We start from the raw sequence: 18001 nt of genomic DNA, 5'->3' as shown, positions 1-18001 counted from the left end.
GGTTCGGGGAACGCGAGAACAAACCGCGGGGAAGGAGACCTGCTTCCCCGTGGTTTGCTCTCGCGTTCCCCGAACCCCCCTGCAAACCACGGGGAAGGAGACCTGCTTGATTACCAGAGAGCCTTCCTCTGGTTTGCTGGGATACCTGTTTATTCCACGGAGGTCAAGAAAAACGCTGGTGAGTGTTTACACCTGATGACCAGCGCTGGATCACCAGCGCTGGATCCTCTACACCCGAGTTTCAACGGGTGTAAGGCCAGCGCTGCAAACAGGGAGTTGCAGCGCTGGTGATGCCCTGCAGATGTGTACACCTCCTAAGTTGCAGCGCTATAACTCCCTCACCAGCGCTGCAACTTTGTGGTGTAGACAAGGCCTAAAATACAATAGTAGAGGCCGGTTGCTGGAGTCGGGGCAGTTGGCAGCAGGCTGCAGCTGCATTGTTTGTGACACATTCATACACATACAGTATGTATGTGTATGAATGTGTCACAAACAATGCAGCTGCAGCCTGCCACTGACCAGCGGCGACCCCAGCAACCAGTCCCTGTGGGCTGCTGCCTGCAGAGAGCCAGCAGGTGGGCTGGGTCTGCCAAGGAGTAAGTAACCAAGACAAAAACCACAGCCAGCCAGCCAGCCAGGGAGGGAGCCCGGGGCAGGAGGAGGAGAGGAAGGGAAAATCAGGGGTGAATGAAGGACAACTGGAACAGCCTTCATGAAATATACAAGATATTTAAAGAAAGTTTTATCAATTTCAGCCTCTGCACTCTGCAGGCAGGACAAAACAAAAAGAGATCTGAGATTGCACCTGCTGTCCTAAGGACATTTCAGGTGTTTTCATTCCAATCCACCCTCTTTCTATATTGATTTAAACTACTATTTATTTCAAAGAAAGCACAATAATTTCGCTGAATATTCAGTTTTCCCCTCCAATCCCTTTGTGGTTTTGTCTATTGAGGCTATTTGCTTTCCTTGTAAATCTTTAGTTGCTTTAGCAAAATTGCTTTGCTCAAAATAAACCTTAATCATCATGACATATCTTTCCACCATGTTCTCCATGTTTTTTGTGGTGTTTTTTTTTTAAACAGTAACATTTCAAAGAGGATCTGCAAGCAGTTTGGACATCACAACCATGATCCTCTGCTGGGGAGAGAATGGGATAGATTTGAACTTGGAAATGGTTCCTGATTTTGATTGTGTTTAGGAGATCCCCTCATCCCAGGGGCAGAAAAGAACTGCCCCTGCCATGGTCATACACACCCAACAACAACTGGGAGTGAAATTAACAAGGATGCCAGAAACGGCTCCTAACTCTGGGCACTGAACTGCACAGGGAACAGCTGAGTTTAAACTGTTCTTTTGCAGGCAGCAATAGCAGGCATCTCAGCCAGTGTCCCTACTGCAAGCTAGAGCCTAGAGGAAAACCCCTGCTGGGGGGAATGGGGAGGAATTCAGAGCCTTGTCTGCAGCCTGGCTGGAGGAAGGGGAGGGAGGAGACGAGAAACCAATGTGACAGTGAGTTTTCCCCTTCCACCTGCTTTTATTAGCTCAGGATTTAAGCTGTGCAGCCAAATGCTTGTATTTGTGTGTATATTTGTAGGAGAGATCCCCTCATCCCCGGGGGCAGACAGGGACTGCCCCTGCCATGGTCAAACACACCCTCCGCTCGACCTCCTCCCCCCAGCTACTGTGAGTGAAATTAACAAGGAGGCCAGAAACCTAGTCCTGGGGGCTGAACCATCATGGAACAGCTGAGTTTAAACTATTCTTATGCAGGGAGCAGGCTTCTCTTTCCCTCCCTCAGTCAGTCTCCTTTTCTCAGGGGTCCTCCCTACCAGAGCATACCAGCTTACTTTCACCTCTGGCTCTATCACAAATATAAACTATTGAATTTGAACAACATCTGAATTTAGCCATCCTGGCTTTTCTTAAAAACCACATGGCTCTTTCACTCATCCTTTTCTCCTTCTCTGCTCTTTTTCATGACAATCTTTCTGTTCTTGCCGAACAAGGACACCAGCCAGTTGTAGGTGCAAAATACTTCCCACTGAAAAATAACCCTGTGCTTTCATTGTCATTTATGGGAGTCACCTATCATGCATCAAGAAAAGTTCCTTCCCCCCTCCTCTCCTTAACCCAGTTTCATCTTTCGCCATCAATCCCATCCCCAATATTTTTCTCCACTCCAAGCTAAATTTCCATTAAAAGGACTGCAGAGGGCTTACTTCTGAAGGAGGGATCTCTTAATGACAAGTTCTTCATCCAAGTCAGCTTCATTAGCCATGAAGAGCAACCGCTTTCCTGTGTCATCCACTCCAATGAAGTCACGCTGCTCCACTGAAGTAGAAAATCAAACACAGCCATTTTACAGTCTTATCTTAATGGAATCTGGAAACAAGAAGGATTGGTCAAATTGCCCTGGACTTCAAAACACAACCATAAGCAGAGATTAACCCATCAAGCCAAAGAACCTGCCTTAATGCTCTACGACATACATTTATTTCATCCTTTCAACCAGGGTAGCCAAAATGCGGCTCATGACGTTCTAAAACATGGCCCCTGAAACCACCCATATCTTTATATGAAGATGCCAACTGTGGAGACAGCAGGTCCCAGCATGCAATACTCCATCTTGATTGAGCTCATGCTACTTCTCTTCCTTTTTTTTACTACTACTTCAATTTGCACTAAAAAGAATCCATGATAATTAATAGCTCATCCGAGCCAGTTCCTCCTCCTTCACCATAAATCACTCCTTTTCTCATGTCGCAATTAGCTGGTGAGGAGAGGATTACGGATTTCAGACAAGACTTTGCAACTACTATCCTGTTTTCATAAACGTTTTGTTAGTAATAAACATCTAGGCTACACGCACACACAGCTCCAGACTCCTAATACTTGGATGCCCGAGGACACGTATTGGTTTAAAAAGGGCACCCACCCAAAGGGTGTCTATTATGTCAATCTCTCTCTAGAGTAATGCTACTGAAATCAATGGCAATACACTAGGAGTGAGTTTGGCCTAATGGTCTAGAGTACTTTCTTTTCGAACAGTCTGTCCCGAGCATTGCACACAGCGAGGGCAAAACTCCATTCTCACAAATCTCTCTGGATATGGGTCAAACCATCTCTAGAGTAAATTGCTCAGAAGAGCTGGGGGAAAGCAATTGGAAGGTGATTTCACTTTGCAATGAATATGGAATGCAACACAACTTTGGTGGTGTCCACAAGCTGTTCCCTTACCCTGAAGCTGAAAGCACAGGAATATCTCAATGGCACAATTCTGACGCAAACTTTTCTTTTTCTTCCCAGAGACGGTATATTTGGTCAAATGCTGGCATATGCTTACCCTCCCCAATTCCTAAAACTCACACCAACCTTGTGTGAGAAATGAATGCCTTGGGAGAGTAATTTCTTTACAGTCTTCTTTTTTCCAGCCAAACTGCATTTTAACTCCACTTTTCCTCCTTTGCTTTCTTTCTATTTGCATCTTAATAGCTGCCATAGTAACAGCCACCACCAAAATAAGGTCAAAACTATGTAGCTGTTGAAAGCTTCCCCACTGGCAGCCTTTGATCCAAATGGTCAAGCTAGCTCCCTTCAGAAGCTTCCCCTCAAATTAATTATATAGCTAAGGAGCACAAAAATAGGCCCTGAACACATAACAATGTGAAAAATTAAAGCACAATTAGGATCAAGCTAACCAACTTACAAAATTCTTGAGAGCAATGGTTCTATTCATTCTAGGTAGTAAATCAAGCTACAAGCCATGGTCCTAATTCTAAGCAGAGATAAACAAATGCCTGCTGCACCTAACCCTTTGAAATCCTTGTCTGCGCCTACATACAGAATAGCGACAGGTTTCTCAATAAGGGCATCCTGCTTCTTAAATTAAAGTCAGGTTGTAAGCCACTGTCTAGTCTACTGTATCTTTATATCTGTACAGCAAAGAGCCTGTCTACAATAAAAAACAGAACCATGATTAAAACACGATTGTGCAACACGGTTGTGGCCAAACAAGTTTTTCTCTTCCCTGCGTGAATAGAGGGAAAAAAAGGCATAAATATGTTAATGAACTGTTTTACTCCTAGGAGAAACCTAGATAATGTGCTCTTCCATGCACAGGCAAGAGAGATGGTTATTTTTGTGCTGAGACCAGGCAAAATGTATCACCAAACCCTGTAGTGTAAAAGGACAGTTCTGAAATGCACTGACGTTAACAGGCTGGGTGCAGGCAGATAACTAGTTTAATTAGTCCCTGAGGGAACGGAAGGGAAAAAGGGAGAATGTGCAGGAATGGAAACTTAAAAGATGACCCACAAAGGGGAAAAAAATGGACTTGTACCCTGGTCTGTATTTTGATGTCGGGTAAAGATGGCTTGAAAGATTTTTGTCCCAATAAAAAATAGTTCTACTTGGGGTATGTCTACATTACCCACATTACAGCACGGCCACGGCAGCGCTGTGACGTGGGCAGTGTAGTCATGCTTTATCGCCGGGGGAGAGCTCTCACGGCGATGATAAAAAAAAACAAAAAACCCAATGAGCGGTGGTAGCTTTATCATCGGCAGGGCAGCTCCCAACGATAAAGCACCGTCTATACTGGCACTTTTCAGCGCTAAAATTTTTGTCGCTCAGGGGAATGGTTTTTTCACACCCCTGAATGACAAAAGTTTTAGCGCTGAAAGTGGCAGTGTAGACCCAGCCTTAGTTAGAAATCCAGGCTCTACCTTGGGGACTTTGAAGAGTGGCGAAATGATGACATCACAAGAGAGTGACGCTGAGCAATTCAGGGGAGGAATTGTTAGTCAAATTTCTAAATCTTCGTTTTTAAACAAACCTATTTAACTCCAATGCCTAATTGACATATGGGGAAAATGTCTTTAAAAATTCAGAACACCTGCCCCTTTTTGATTTAGGTGAGAGAACTCAGATGACACATCCATCATGAGGTCTTTCCACAACCATACCAATGATCCTCAGTGACATTCCTAAGATCTTTAAGGTAAGAAAAATGAGCAGGAAAGAACCACACCCTCACAATCCTTTCAGACTTTCTTTACACATATAAACACATAAACAATCCTTTGCCTGTGACTGTCTGGGGGAGGACAATGGGTTTGGGGGACAGAACCAGAGATGGGAAGAGACAGGACTGACATCAGATGCCAGGACAGGTTTAAGGCACATATTTTGGGTCTAGCCTGGATGTTTGAACTTCTCATACTGACAGTCTCAAAAAAATCATGGCAGGCACATTTGGCATGTATGCCTTGGTCTTTGCCTCAATGCCCAGAGATAAGAATATACTGGCTTAGCACCCTAATATTGGAGTTCATTCTTCGTACATTCTCTGCCTATCTAGGTTACTATCACTCCCCAGGGTCCTACTATGTTTGCATTGCTTCCTATGACTATGTTCCACAGGTGTTAAGGGCAGAAGGGACCGTTATGATCACTAGCCTGACCTCCTACATAAGAAGCCAAAGACCTTCACCCAGCACTTGCTGCAGTGACCCCATAACTTGTGGTTGAACTACAGCCTACATTTTAAAAAGACATTAAGGTGCACAAGAATTATTAAAGGAGGTCAGTGTTTTAGCCTCTATAACTAACACCTCTGTTTAAAGCTGTGACACTGTACCCCATAATGGGAATATGACATAACTGGAGTAAGTTTTGTGCTGCCTGTGCCATGTAAAATATCTCTGTAAAGGTTATGGTCTACTATATCTCTTCATTCTATTTGTACACATATATCATTTTGTAGTTGACGTTAAGAATATTGGCTGTACACCTGCTTGATTTCTAGTAAGCTTTGTGAGGCATTTGGTCAGCTTCTTTAGGAAGGAATTTGCAAGGTTAAGTACCCAAGCAGGAAGCACTTGGGGAACAATGCATCTTGGAGTGCTCCAATCCACATAAGAAGTCTTCCTGGAGACATACAAGATACCATGTGGACAGTGGCTTCTGCTTGTAAAGACTGAGAGTCACGCATCGACATGTGACTTGCCCAGGTGATTCCAGAACTCGATCTTTCATATGAGTGAGGAGGGGGTCTCCATCCACAAGAGAAAGTCTATTTAAACCCCTGGGAGACCCCTCCATTTGGTCTTAAGCTGGCTAAAGAGGGAGCCTCTCCACCTCACCCCCACCCCCACCCCATACTTGAAAGAAACTGGAACAAAGGACAGTAATACAGGGGGTGTGAGTGATTGCTGGACCCAGGCTAAAAGGAGATTAGTCTGTAAAAGGGAGCATTCTGGAACTGGTGAGGATCTTATCTGTATTCAGTTTGATTAGACATAGATTTGCGCATTTTATTTTATTTTGCGTGGTGACTTACTTTGTTCTTCTGTCTGTTACTACTTGGAACCACTTACATCCTACTTTCTGTATTTAATAAATCACTTTTTACTTATTAATTAACTCAGAGTATGTGTTAATACCTGGGGGAGCAAACAACTGTGCATCTCTCTCTATCAGTGTTATAGAGGGCAAACAATTTACGAGTTTACACCCTGCATAAGCTTTATCTGGGTAAAACGGATTTATTTGGGTTTCGACACCATTGGGAGTTGGCAGGTCCCGGGGGGTTCCTGTGATCCAACCCGCCACACTGACTACAGTGGCAAATTCATCCTGATTACGGCTACGCAGTTTATTTCTTAACTTTTCTCTCCAGCAGAGATATTAAACAGCTAGAAAGCAATGAAAAGATAGAAAATGGCCAACAGGGAATAACTATCAGCCTGGGGTGATCTGGTAGCTCTCTCCCATCTCTGACAGCTACAAATTTATGAACTGATGACAACATTTATTGTTAGTTTAACAGAGCTCCCCAGGACTCAGGGTCCACAGGCAACCTTAACTGTGGCATTCCCTAAGCTTTGAGTGCTTGGCTTTGCAACCTAAACAGCATACTTGTAACAGAGTGTTTTGTAATAATTTTCCAGGGTTTTTAAAAAAAGAGCAAATTGTAAAACAACAGATTCCATCATGTGGCACCATGCTGAGATCCACATGGCTCATCAGCAGGGTTCCAACCTTTAAATTTACTGAACAGACCAGGGCTGTCCCTATCCATATGCAAAATATGCAGTTGCACAGGGCACCAGGAAATCTGGGGCACCAAACTGCCTAGTACTCTACGCAGCTGCGTGCTGCTCCAGTGTTCAGCCCAATCCCCCAGTCGGCTGAGCCGCCCAGGAAAGCTGCCCCCACCCCTGCTCGGCCCTGCCTCTTCCCGCCCCTGCTCCGCCCCCACCCCACCCCTTCCCCTGAGGACTGCTGCAGAGGTCAGGCTTGCCCTGCACTCATTACAGCGGTACGTGGAGCAACCCAACCCCAGCCTGCTCTGCACAGCCGGTTTCCAGCCACGTCGCCGGTGAGTGCTGGGGGGCAGTTCCCCCCTGCCCTCCACGTCCTAAGGCTAGGAGCCAGGGGAGTAGAGCAGAGCAGGCTGGGACCAGTCACACCACCACCTGCTGCCCCGTAAGTGTGGGGTCGGGCCTGCCCTGCAATCACCGGGCGGCAGGAAGTGGAGTGACCTGGCCACAGCCTGCTCCACTAGTGAGTGCTGGGGGGCAGTTTCCCACTTAACCCCCATACCTGCCCTCCCACGGAGGCCTGGGGCCAGGCCCCCACCCCACCCCGCCCCATGGAGGCCTGGGGACGCCCCCCTTCCTAGGGCACCAAAATGCCTAGGGACGGCCCTGGAACAGATCTCCACCACGAGTTAATGGAGTAAAACTGACAGCAACAGTAGGTTGTCATCCTCTAAGTGGACCAGCACTGGAGGGCGATTAGACACATGCTTTGCCAGGGGTTCTCACAGAGATTTGCTGTTAGCAGAGGAATGGTGAGACTCGGGGATCTTGGGTTATTTTCCAGGCTCTGGAAGGGAGTGTGCTCTAGTGGGCACAGACTCTTCTGCCCATTCCTTTCAAACTTGACTCTTTCTGCCTCATCCCCTCCAAACCAGTCCCTGCCCCACCCTGCCCCCAGTCCCATTCTCCTCATCTAGTCAGTCCCCATCTCCTCAGGCTTCTCATCACACTTCTAGGCTCCCCTTCTCTGGCTCTCTGCAGGGGGTGGAACTAGATACCTCCTGAGGTCCCCTCCAACCCTGATAGTCTATGATTCTCCTTGCCCAGTCTTTTTTGATCAATGGGGTAAAACCAGCATGTCTCCCTGTGCGTATGTCTTAGCAGACAGCCTTTCATTACATGATCACATACTATTTTTTCCACGGGACCCTTGCCCCTCTCAGCTCATTAAGTGAGCACCAGCCAGCCTGGACACTATTTGAGATTTTGTTCTATCCTCATGGCTCAATGTGCACCATTTCTTAACTTCCGAGTGCTTGCCTGAGAAACTGTAATAACGCCCTTCTAAGGTGGCATTCTGTGGTCACTCATCCACCCGCGCTTTACAAAGCAGTGTTTCTTTCAGAGGCCTTCAGAGGAGGGATGATCCCAGCTTTCATTTCAGTCCTATTCCCTGTCCTTAAATCCTTCAGTCTAAAGCAGGAGCCGAACAAAATAGTTTCAGCTGTCTTCTTTTAAAGTCCCTCCGTCCTGGGGCACACATTAAGGCCACTTGTTGGCTTGACCCCTTCATTCTACATTGGTATTACATTATTGTTATTCTTTTGTTTGACTTCAGTGCTGAGGAGCCGGGACCCCACCGTGCTGGATTTTTAGTTTGCTAAGGTGCACAGAGTCAGGAAGAACACTGTTAAACTACTTACCTGGCTTTTTTTTCCCTTTCTGTCCTGGTACCATTTCTGTGGGTTCATGAGCTTTTTTCATCAACATGGAGAGTGTGGCATCATGGGCTCGAAACAAATCCACAACCTCATGTAAAGCAACATCTGTGATCAGATCACAGCTTAGTACCAAGACATCAGTCTGCCAAAACACAGAAGAAAAAATAAACATTTCAAAGACAGACCATGCCACATACTTGTCAACTTGCTCCAAAACGTCTGTTAGTCTATAAGGTGCCACAGGATTCTTTGCTGCTTTGTCAACTTGGGATACCTTAGCAACAAACAGTTTGTAATGTTTCATGGCTTTCCCATGTGAGAGCCACATTAAGCCACCAGCCAGAGTTGCGGGTGTATGTTTTTACTGGCATGAAGAGGATATCTAGCGGTAAGGTTATTGAATTTGTTACCATTGCCAGCGCACATCCAAAAATGGGACATAAAGCTCATGCAACCATCCAGTTTGTCATCCTCTCCTTGCAACCCAAGGAGCAGGATCATGGACACACAGATTAGTTCACAGCCTTCAGTGCTGCCATTAAGTTCTGCAACACTTGCCATGGCTATTTTACGTTAATTAATAACAATGACCTTTCTGGAGTAATCTTAGTAGCTGAATTCCCATCTTGCCTAAACAATTTAAAAATATATTTAAATGAAGTCACTCTTATTGGGAAATCAAATGCTGGACAAATCTGGCACCTGATTTACTCAGAAATCACACCTCAGTTTGCTCACTTTGGAAGTATGCCCTCTAAAAGCCAACATCGTCCTGCAGCAAATTTTAATAAGCAAACTCCTATTACATTTAACTTTGATCTCAAGGGATCCCAAAGTGCTTTGCAAACTATACAAGGGAATCACTTCACTCACCACTAAAGTACAGCCACTTCTGAGGTGAAACACGATCAATTCCCCACTATTGCCAATTACAAATACGCATGTCAAACCAGATGCTCTCTTGTTTAGGATCAGCTTTCAATTTCCTATGAGTGGCAAAAACTACTTTTCCAAAAACAACTAGCCAGACAGTTATCCTCGCCTCATTTCAATTGCTCCTAACACCCCATTTCTAGAGCTTTGTCAACAGCACGATTAGTGAGTTTGGACTTTATCTGTTAATTTTAGTCAATCATTTTGCTCCTAAATGGTGTAATCACAACACTGTGTTTCAGGGACACAGTTCTTTTTCCCTCCCTGGTGTTTGTTATTTTCATTTTTTCATCAGTCCATAGTTTAATATGCAAGCTCTATGGCACAGAGACACTGATGTTTTTTGTGAAGCTCCTACCATAGGACAAGTTGCTGTGACAGGAGTTGAGTTACTTTATTCATTATTTCTACTTTGAATTGATGTGATGTTCACAGTTAAAGAGAAAACATGAGTATGCACTTTTTAGTTTGGAAGGGATTGCAAGATAGCCCTTCACCCAATATTAGGAGATGTGAAAGTCATAACTAGGAATAACGTTGAGGTTTGATATACTGAAGGGCCTGCAGGGTCTTTCCCCAAGAGTGTTTGGAGATTTTTAGGTGTTTGGGGAATTCATCATGCAACAGACTGCGACACAGCACAGCGTTAGCATGCTGTCCATGGAAGATGTCTGGTACCTTGCAGGGCCACGCCTATCATTTTTAGTGTAGTATATCTGCACTAATAATTTATTAAGATGAAGATTATGGCCACTTAGTTTGAAGGGATAACATCCAGGTTGGAAGTCTGTCGGGTCCAAATTGTGACCTACCTCTCTCCATCTAATGTTGCTTATCAAAATCCATATTTTATATGGAGGTTTTGCCTAGGAGAAATGCTATGATTATCTCATCTGAAAAACAAACCAAATAATCCAATGGCAGCTTCCCACCACTCAAGAGCAACTCTATATCAGCAAACCAATATGCATAAATAATGGAAGAAAAATCTGACAAAGAAGATTTCAGCCTGCAGCTTTATGACTGCAAAGAGTGAGACATGCAATGAATGTCTTTCAGAGTATGTAACATTCAGTCTTTTTAAGCTGTAAGACTTCCAACTATTTGGTTTGTGCAAGAGCATGAATTTAGTCGCAATACTTTCAAAGAAGAGCAAAGATTTGTCAAGGGCGTTTAAAAACAGACCGACTTTTCTTCTTCTACCTAGTTTTGTAGAGGGAAAGGATCGCTGTTTAAATCTAAATACATTCACTCCAATGGTGAATAAAGAGACAGACCAGATATATTGTAAGGAACAACTATCTTGACTTGTAAAACAAATCTCATAATTATTTAACATTTTACTAAGTGCTTTAATCTGTCATTGGAGTAAACTGCCAACAAGCCTTTCGTAATTGCGAACAGGCCCCTGGGTTTTCCCCCCTCTCACTTTAGGACGAGCTTTTGCAAAGAGTGAATGCAAGACCCCTGAGGAGCGCAGCGGAACAGAACCACCAAATGTCTGGTTGCCATCTGTTCTACCCATTTACTCTCCCAATATGTAAATAAACGTCAGCGAGCACAGGGACCAGTGAAACACACAGCTGCTCTGTAAAGCCCACATTTCTGCCTCTCCTCCTGATGAGCAGAGCGCTGGCCTCAGAAGCATGCTGAGAATACACCGTGAAAGGTTCTTTGGGGACTCGGCAGCCTCCCCTTTGAAACACCACTCCCCCCATAAATAAAGCCCTCACTGTCTAATGGATGCACTTTTTTCCGGCGTTGAGCCCATGAAAGAATAAACTAATGGCTGAATGAAAAAATAAACTCTACTAGCACCCTAGTAGAAGTGTGTGTTTTTCTTTACTTTCTTAAGGCTGGTGCAGTAGAAAGAAAACAAATGGTTCAGCTTGTATTTGTTCAAATATGTACTCCATATACGTGCTCTAAGTACAGTGCACCGTCCTGACAAAGCATCGATATAAAGGAGACATACTGTAGGCACACATGTGCATTCACATCCCCTTAGCACTCGAATTAATGAATTATGCCAACACTGAACAAACATCAAAATCTTTACACAATTAAATGCAACACTGATTACATCAACCCCAAACTATTATACAAACACGATAAGCAACAACATGAACTGGTTAAAAAAAAAACCCCAGCATATGCCATACTTAATAAGCACACACCCTGCAAGCTCAGTTGCCACAAGGGAAAGAAGAAAAAAAAAAAAAAGCAACTTATTATTCATTATTCAGACTAAGTGGATGAAAGATGAGGTGAGGATGGCCCAGACAGGGATGATGGTCCAGTGGTTAGAGTGGTAGCCAGGGACTCAGGAGACCCTGGCTCCACCAAAAATCTCCTGTGTAACTTTGGGTAAGTTATTCAGGGCTTGTCTACACCGTGCCTTCATCTGTACCAGCGGGGGGGCAAATTCAGTGCATACATGCTGGCGTGCATTAAACTAGCTTGTGTGGATGTTGCTATTATACATTAATCTAGTCCTGTTTCAAAACACGACTACATTAACGCACACTAAGGAACTTTCTAGTGTGCGCCAGCGGTGTCCACATGGACTAGTTACCGAGCGAGATGCTGATGCACATTAGAATTTACACCCCTGCAGGGGCGCATTAAGGTACCATGTAGACAAATTCTTCATTTCTTAACTGTACTTCCCCACAATGCATTATAACTGAGACGTATCCAGGTACTACAGGGGCCGTGTAAGTATCCTTCTTCTTCTGTGTGGCTTAATGACAGCAATGTTAAATGTCCAAGTCTAGGGTGGCAATCCAATTGATTGCTTGAGGTGATGTGGAGCGGATGGCAGAGAGACCATCAGGATATGATTGTTTGGGACACAGTTGACGAGGTGTTACATAGTTAAGTCCCTTTCCACAGCTGCAAATAGGATTGTGTCTCAGCCGCAATTTATGGAGGAGGTAGGTGGACCTGTCATGTGATGTGTAGATGCAGTTCAAAGTGGACCATTTTTCACAGGGGAGAAAAGCCGCTGGTTTCTTCAGTTGTGTCCTTGATCAGCCATTTGTTCAGGATGTGAATCCTTCCACTTCGCTTGCCACTGATCTTTGGGGGAAACCCAGAGTTGTCAAGCTCTTGAGCTGCAAGCCAAAAAGGTTTTCTGAATTTGAGTCAGGCTCTTGATATATTATATTATGTGGGTCTTCATGTATTGAAAATCCTTGTTCCCTTGAATACAATGGAACTCCCAAAGGATTCTCATGGCAAGTAAATCCCGTGCAGTCATAACGTCATCAGCATAGATAAATTTCCATGATGATGTTCAGGGAAGGTCACTGGTTTAAGTACTTAGCAGGATTGGTGCTAGGACTGATCCCTGTGGTAGGCCATTGTTGATCGTGTATGGCCTGCTGACTTGGTCACCAAGGAAAACGCAAAACAATTTTCCGAACTCTTGGGAAGAAATTTTATTATTGCATTGCATGGGATCATTCTGCTGGCTTTCAAGAGAAGGGCGTTCGTTCCTGCTTACAGTGTCATAGGTGGCAGATAAGTATAAGAAAGCTGCCCCAGTCTTAAGTTTTCACTGGAATCCCACCTTGATGCATGTTTTTAAAAGGTGAATACTTGGTCGGTGCAGCAGCAGCCTAGTCGGAAACCCAATTATTCATTCGGCAACATTGCTTGTAAAAGCGGCATAATTCTTACCGGTAATATTACGTAAGTATTTAAGATTTATCTATCCATCACACCATACCACACCAGGCATCAACAGGACAGAATGCAATCCAAAACATCAAGATATTCATGGAAGTTTTGATACGATGGTGACAGGCACCATAAAAAAAAACAACCTATAAAAGACATATTGCCAAGAACTGCCCACCATGGGATGCCTACACAATGACGAAAATAAGTCCCTAAAAGATCTTAATATTTCAACACGAGATTGACTTAAAAATAGAAAACACATTTTGAACTGGAATTAATTCACAATATAGATCAAAGGAGGTATACAACGACTATATAGTATTGTATCCCAGCCTAAATAAAAAACCTTGGATTTGCTCACACCCCGTATACAATGGACACCATTAAAAACTCCATGTCCCGCTCAGCAGTGATTGAAGAATCTCTCCTGCTCTAATAATAGGAAGATATCAAGGTAACCACAGACAACTGGCAATGAATGTTGAGTTACAGAATGAAGTAAAGTTACAGAAAAAGGGCTGGACCTTTGTAGACTAAAAACAGCCACCTAAACACCAGTCCAAAAAATCAGAAAACATATGAAAGAAGGAAAATGTCTAATTCAGACAAGATCAGCACTGAGAGAAAAAGAACAAATTTCAGCAGAATAACATACAATTTAAATGAACACATAACCACTAGAGGGAATAAACAGTTTCTAAGGGAACTAAAGAAAGATGTGCTAAATACAAAAAAAAAAAAAATTTATGGTAATGCAATATTACACTTGAGATGTCACAGGAACAAAAGGCAGGAAGTTGAAAGGTTTGGTTTCTACAGCAAGCACAACTCAATTTATTTACACAAATGAAATATTTTGCATTACTTTATATAGCATTCATACCTTAATATAGTATAACCCAAATGGGGCCACGTTACAGTTACTGTTGGAATCAGGACTTTGATGTTCCTTACTTTTGGGAAGACAATGTCTCAACTATATGTTGCATTATCATCAGATTATGTATCAAGTGTCCCTGTAACTCTAAAAATAGAGGAAAGAGAACAGTTCTCCTGTGGGCAAATGCTTGGATTAAGCAACTGCCTCCATGACTTACATTAAGAATCTAACTGCATCCAAGGAGGCAATAAAACCTGCTGCCCCCTCAGTCTCTAAACAGTCCCTCCAATTACCACATCCATGACCTTTTTAGGGTATTTGAGGCTCTCTGGCCGCTGCTGTAAGTGCAGCAGGGAATCTGTATGTCACCTTCTGCTTTGATTTTTCAGAATCTATAGGATTTTGTCACTTACTGAAACGTCCACCTTCGGTGGGGAATTACCACTGCTACTCAATGGCAGTATTTTGCACCAAGCCAAGATTTCCTATCTAGTAATAAAATAAAAATAAAATAAAAAATGTTCACCTGCTGTGCACTTAGCCTCAAGTGCTAGAGTTTACTGGTAGTCTAGAGTGTTAGCCACTCTTGTGAGTATAGTATCAAGCAGTTCAGGAGGATAAATTCTGTCCTACAAGCTAAGCTCTTTCTCATGAGGTCCCAGAGCTTGGGCTCTAGCCTGAACCTGAACATCTGCACTGCATTTTACAGCCCCATAGCCCGAGCCCTGAGAACCCGAGTCAGCTGATCCGAGCCAGCCTTAGGTGTTTAATTGCTCAGTAGATGTACTGTATCCTGAATCAGAAAACTGTTTTTCCTTAGCAGGCAGGGGATGAAGACTTAAGAAGAGTCTGATCCCCTTTGAAAAAACAAAAACAAAAAAAACCCCAAAACAAAACTACAGATTCTTCTGGAAAAAGAGGAAGAAATAGGGAAAGTATCAGTCACCTGGGCAGGTCCCTGAAGTCCCAGGTGGGGTGAAGCTATCTTGAGGCAATGTAAACACTTTCACCTATATAACCTGCCAATTTCACTGCCTGTCCTCTGCCAGTGAGCTGAAGGAAAGCCACCAAGGGCTTGGGAGGAGACCCAACTCGTATCCTTTAGTACAGATCATCCTACCCACCGCCTCAGGAGGGATCTCACAAGGCAAACACTGTTCTATCTTATCTTAACATCTCAAGAACAGCCATGCAAAATTCCAATTTTTTAAAAGTTCACATAGGCTGAGAATAAGAATGAGCCATTTCAGTCCAGAGTTTATTACCAAAATTGACATCTGGGATGGAAAAAGCAACTTAAAAAAAACAGGAGCTTAAGGATGAGCATATCGAGTTCATGCATGTATTAGGAAGGCTTTCAAAATAGAACTTCAGTGTAGTGACATTATTAAAATGTGAGAAACAGCCACAAGATTTGAAGTCTGGAAAACATGCCTTACAATACATTTGTTTCTCTGCTCTTGACAAATGCAATCGTGCCCCACTTATACCCATTCAGAATGGTGCTGCAAAGATCATTTTCCTATGACCAAGTCAATCCTTTCTTGGCATCTCTTCGCTGGCTAATCCTTATCTATGCATCAAACATAAGTGACTCGTCTTCATTTTCAAGGTCCTTCACAACCTATCCTCATGCTCCTGAGCATCTTTCACTACTTAGATGTTGATTCATGCCTCACCACTGGGCTGAGATCATAGCCTGTCATCCTGGCCAATCTTGTCTCATTGGGTCCTTGTACAAATATAAGAATGGCCATACAGGCCATACCAAAGGTCCATCCAGCTCTGTATCCGAGGTCGCCTAAATGGTTGCACCGGCCCTGCATGCACTGCTACAGACTAGGGACCAAGTGGCTAGGCAGCAGTTCTGCAGAAAAGGACCTAGGGGTTACGGTGGACGAGAAGCTGGATATAAGTCAACAGTGTGCCCTTTTTGCCAAGCAGGCTAACGGCATTTTGGGCTGTATAAGTAGGACCATTGCCAGCAGATCGAGGGATGTGATCATTCCCCTTTATTTGGCATTGGTGAGGCCTCATCTGGAGTACTGTGTCCAGTTTTGGGCCCACACTACAAGAAGGATGTGGAAAAATTGGAAAGAGTCTGGCAGAGGGCAACAAAATTGATTAGGGGGCTGGAACAAATGACTTATGAGGAGAGGATGATGGAACTGGGATTATTTAGTCTGCAGAAGAGAAGACTGAGGGGGATTTGATAGCTGCTTTCAACTACCTGAAAGAGGGTTCCAAAGAGGATGGATCTAGACTGTTCTCAGTGGTACCAGATGACAGAACAAGGAGCAATGATCCCAAGTTGCAGTGGGGGAGGTTTAGATTGGATATTAGGAAAACCCTTTTTCACTAGGAGGGTGGTGAAGCACTGAAATGGGTTACCTAGGGAGGTGGTGGAATCTCCTTCCTGAGAGGTTTTTAAGGTCAGGCTTGACAAAGCCCTGGCTGGGATGATTTGGTTGGGGATTGGTCCTGCTTTGAGCAGGGGGTTGGACTAGATGACCTCCTGAGGTCCCTTCCAACCCTGATAGTCTATGATTCTATGATAAGGTCAAGATCCAGTGGGTAGAAACTGAAGCCAGCAAAGTTCAAACTGGAAATAAGACAAACATTTAAGAGTGAGGATAAACAACTAATGGAACAAGTTATCAAAGGATCTGATCGATTCTCCATCACTTGGAGTCCTTAAGGCAAGATGAGATGCTTTTCTGAAAGATTGTCTAGCACAATCACAAGGTGTTGGGCTAAATGCAAGAATCACTAGGTGAAATTGTCTAGTCTGTATCAAGCAGGTCAAACCAGATGATCGTAATGGTCCCTTCTGATCCTCATATCTATGAATATAAAACAGCAGCAGCACGCAAGATTAAAAGACACATACATAACAGAGGCCTCTACATTTCTTCAATCATTATCAGTTTGATTCTAAAACAAAATATGCTGCTTTTGGGTGGTGCAGGGGAGAAGGAATATGTTTATCTCCCAGATCAAACCCTCAAAGAAGTCACTGTGCCAAGAACAATTTCAGCTTTGCTTTGACGAACAGAAACACCATGGCCTCGTCAGTTAGGCCGAATGAATCACTGAGACCTTGAAACGTACTCAACTGTATGGGGCTTTCAGGACTTCTTCCTTTGAACTGAGAGCTACATCTTCCCCCAGAACTGTTCATGGTGACATGACTGGCGTTACGGGAATAAAGAGAGCTGCCACAGAGATAAATCAAAATTATGGGTGCTCAACTACTTATGTAATCCAACCCATTGTTCTGCTGTATCCACACCATCCTCTCTCTGAATATTCCTAAACCAGTTTGTTCTCCAGGTCAGATGTCCAATTTTTCAGAGACTCACAGTCCGCAATGTTCGTTATTTAATAACCTGTTCGTTATTAAATAAAGCTTTGAGATCTTCATTGTTTTCTCCAACATCATACGGGTTTCCAGAGTCCTCAGATTTCTTGTCTACTATTGAGGCCTAAATGACAGAAGAATGCATGAATTTCTTCAGACAAATCTAGCACTTGGTGATGTGTCATTTCTCCAGTGTTTGGCCGAGTAAAAACAAACACAGAAATATCTAGGTCTCGAGCAGACACACAGCTGAATTCTTTCGCAGCAATTTCAGTTACCCTCAACAGGGCCTTCAACAAGGTAGAAGACCATGGAAAAAGGGCAATAAGTAAACGGCATCCTCAATCTCATACTGTTGAGATCACATATTTCC

At 43.7% G+C, this 18001-nt stretch overlaps 1 protein-coding gene across 6 annotated transcripts in view; it reads right to left on the bottom strand.

Annotated features, from left to right (window-relative positions):
* The window catches only part of EIF2B3 (eukaryotic translation initiation factor 2B subunit gamma), a 145878-nt gene that overhangs the window by 106867 nt on the left and 21010 nt on the right, over nt 1-18001 (bottom strand). For all 6 annotated transcript variants that reach the window (XR_004001481.1, XR_004001482.1, XR_004001483.1 and 3 more), the window contains 2 exons: nt 8750-8909; nt 2223-2334 (listed from right to left, as the gene is read on the bottom strand). Coding sequence is in view for 1 of the 6 variants with exons in the window: in XM_030571409.1 (XP_030427269.1) it covers nt 2223-2334; nt 8750-8909 (272 nt within the window). In the remaining 5 variants the exon portion in view is untranslated. The remainder of the gene's footprint in view (nt 1-2222; nt 2335-8749; nt 8910-18001) is intronic.

The sequence above is a fragment of the Gopherus evgoodei genome, chromosome 8 (genome assembly GCF_007399415.2).
Source record: "Gopherus evgoodei ecotype Sinaloan lineage chromosome 8, rGopEvg1_v1.p, whole genome shotgun sequence".
In the NCBI taxonomy this organism is placed as follows: domain Eukaryota; kingdom Metazoa; phylum Chordata; order Testudines; family Testudinidae; genus Gopherus; species Gopherus evgoodei.
Note: the sequence above shows the minus strand (reverse complement) of the source record. Positions and strands in the feature narration are given on the sequence as shown.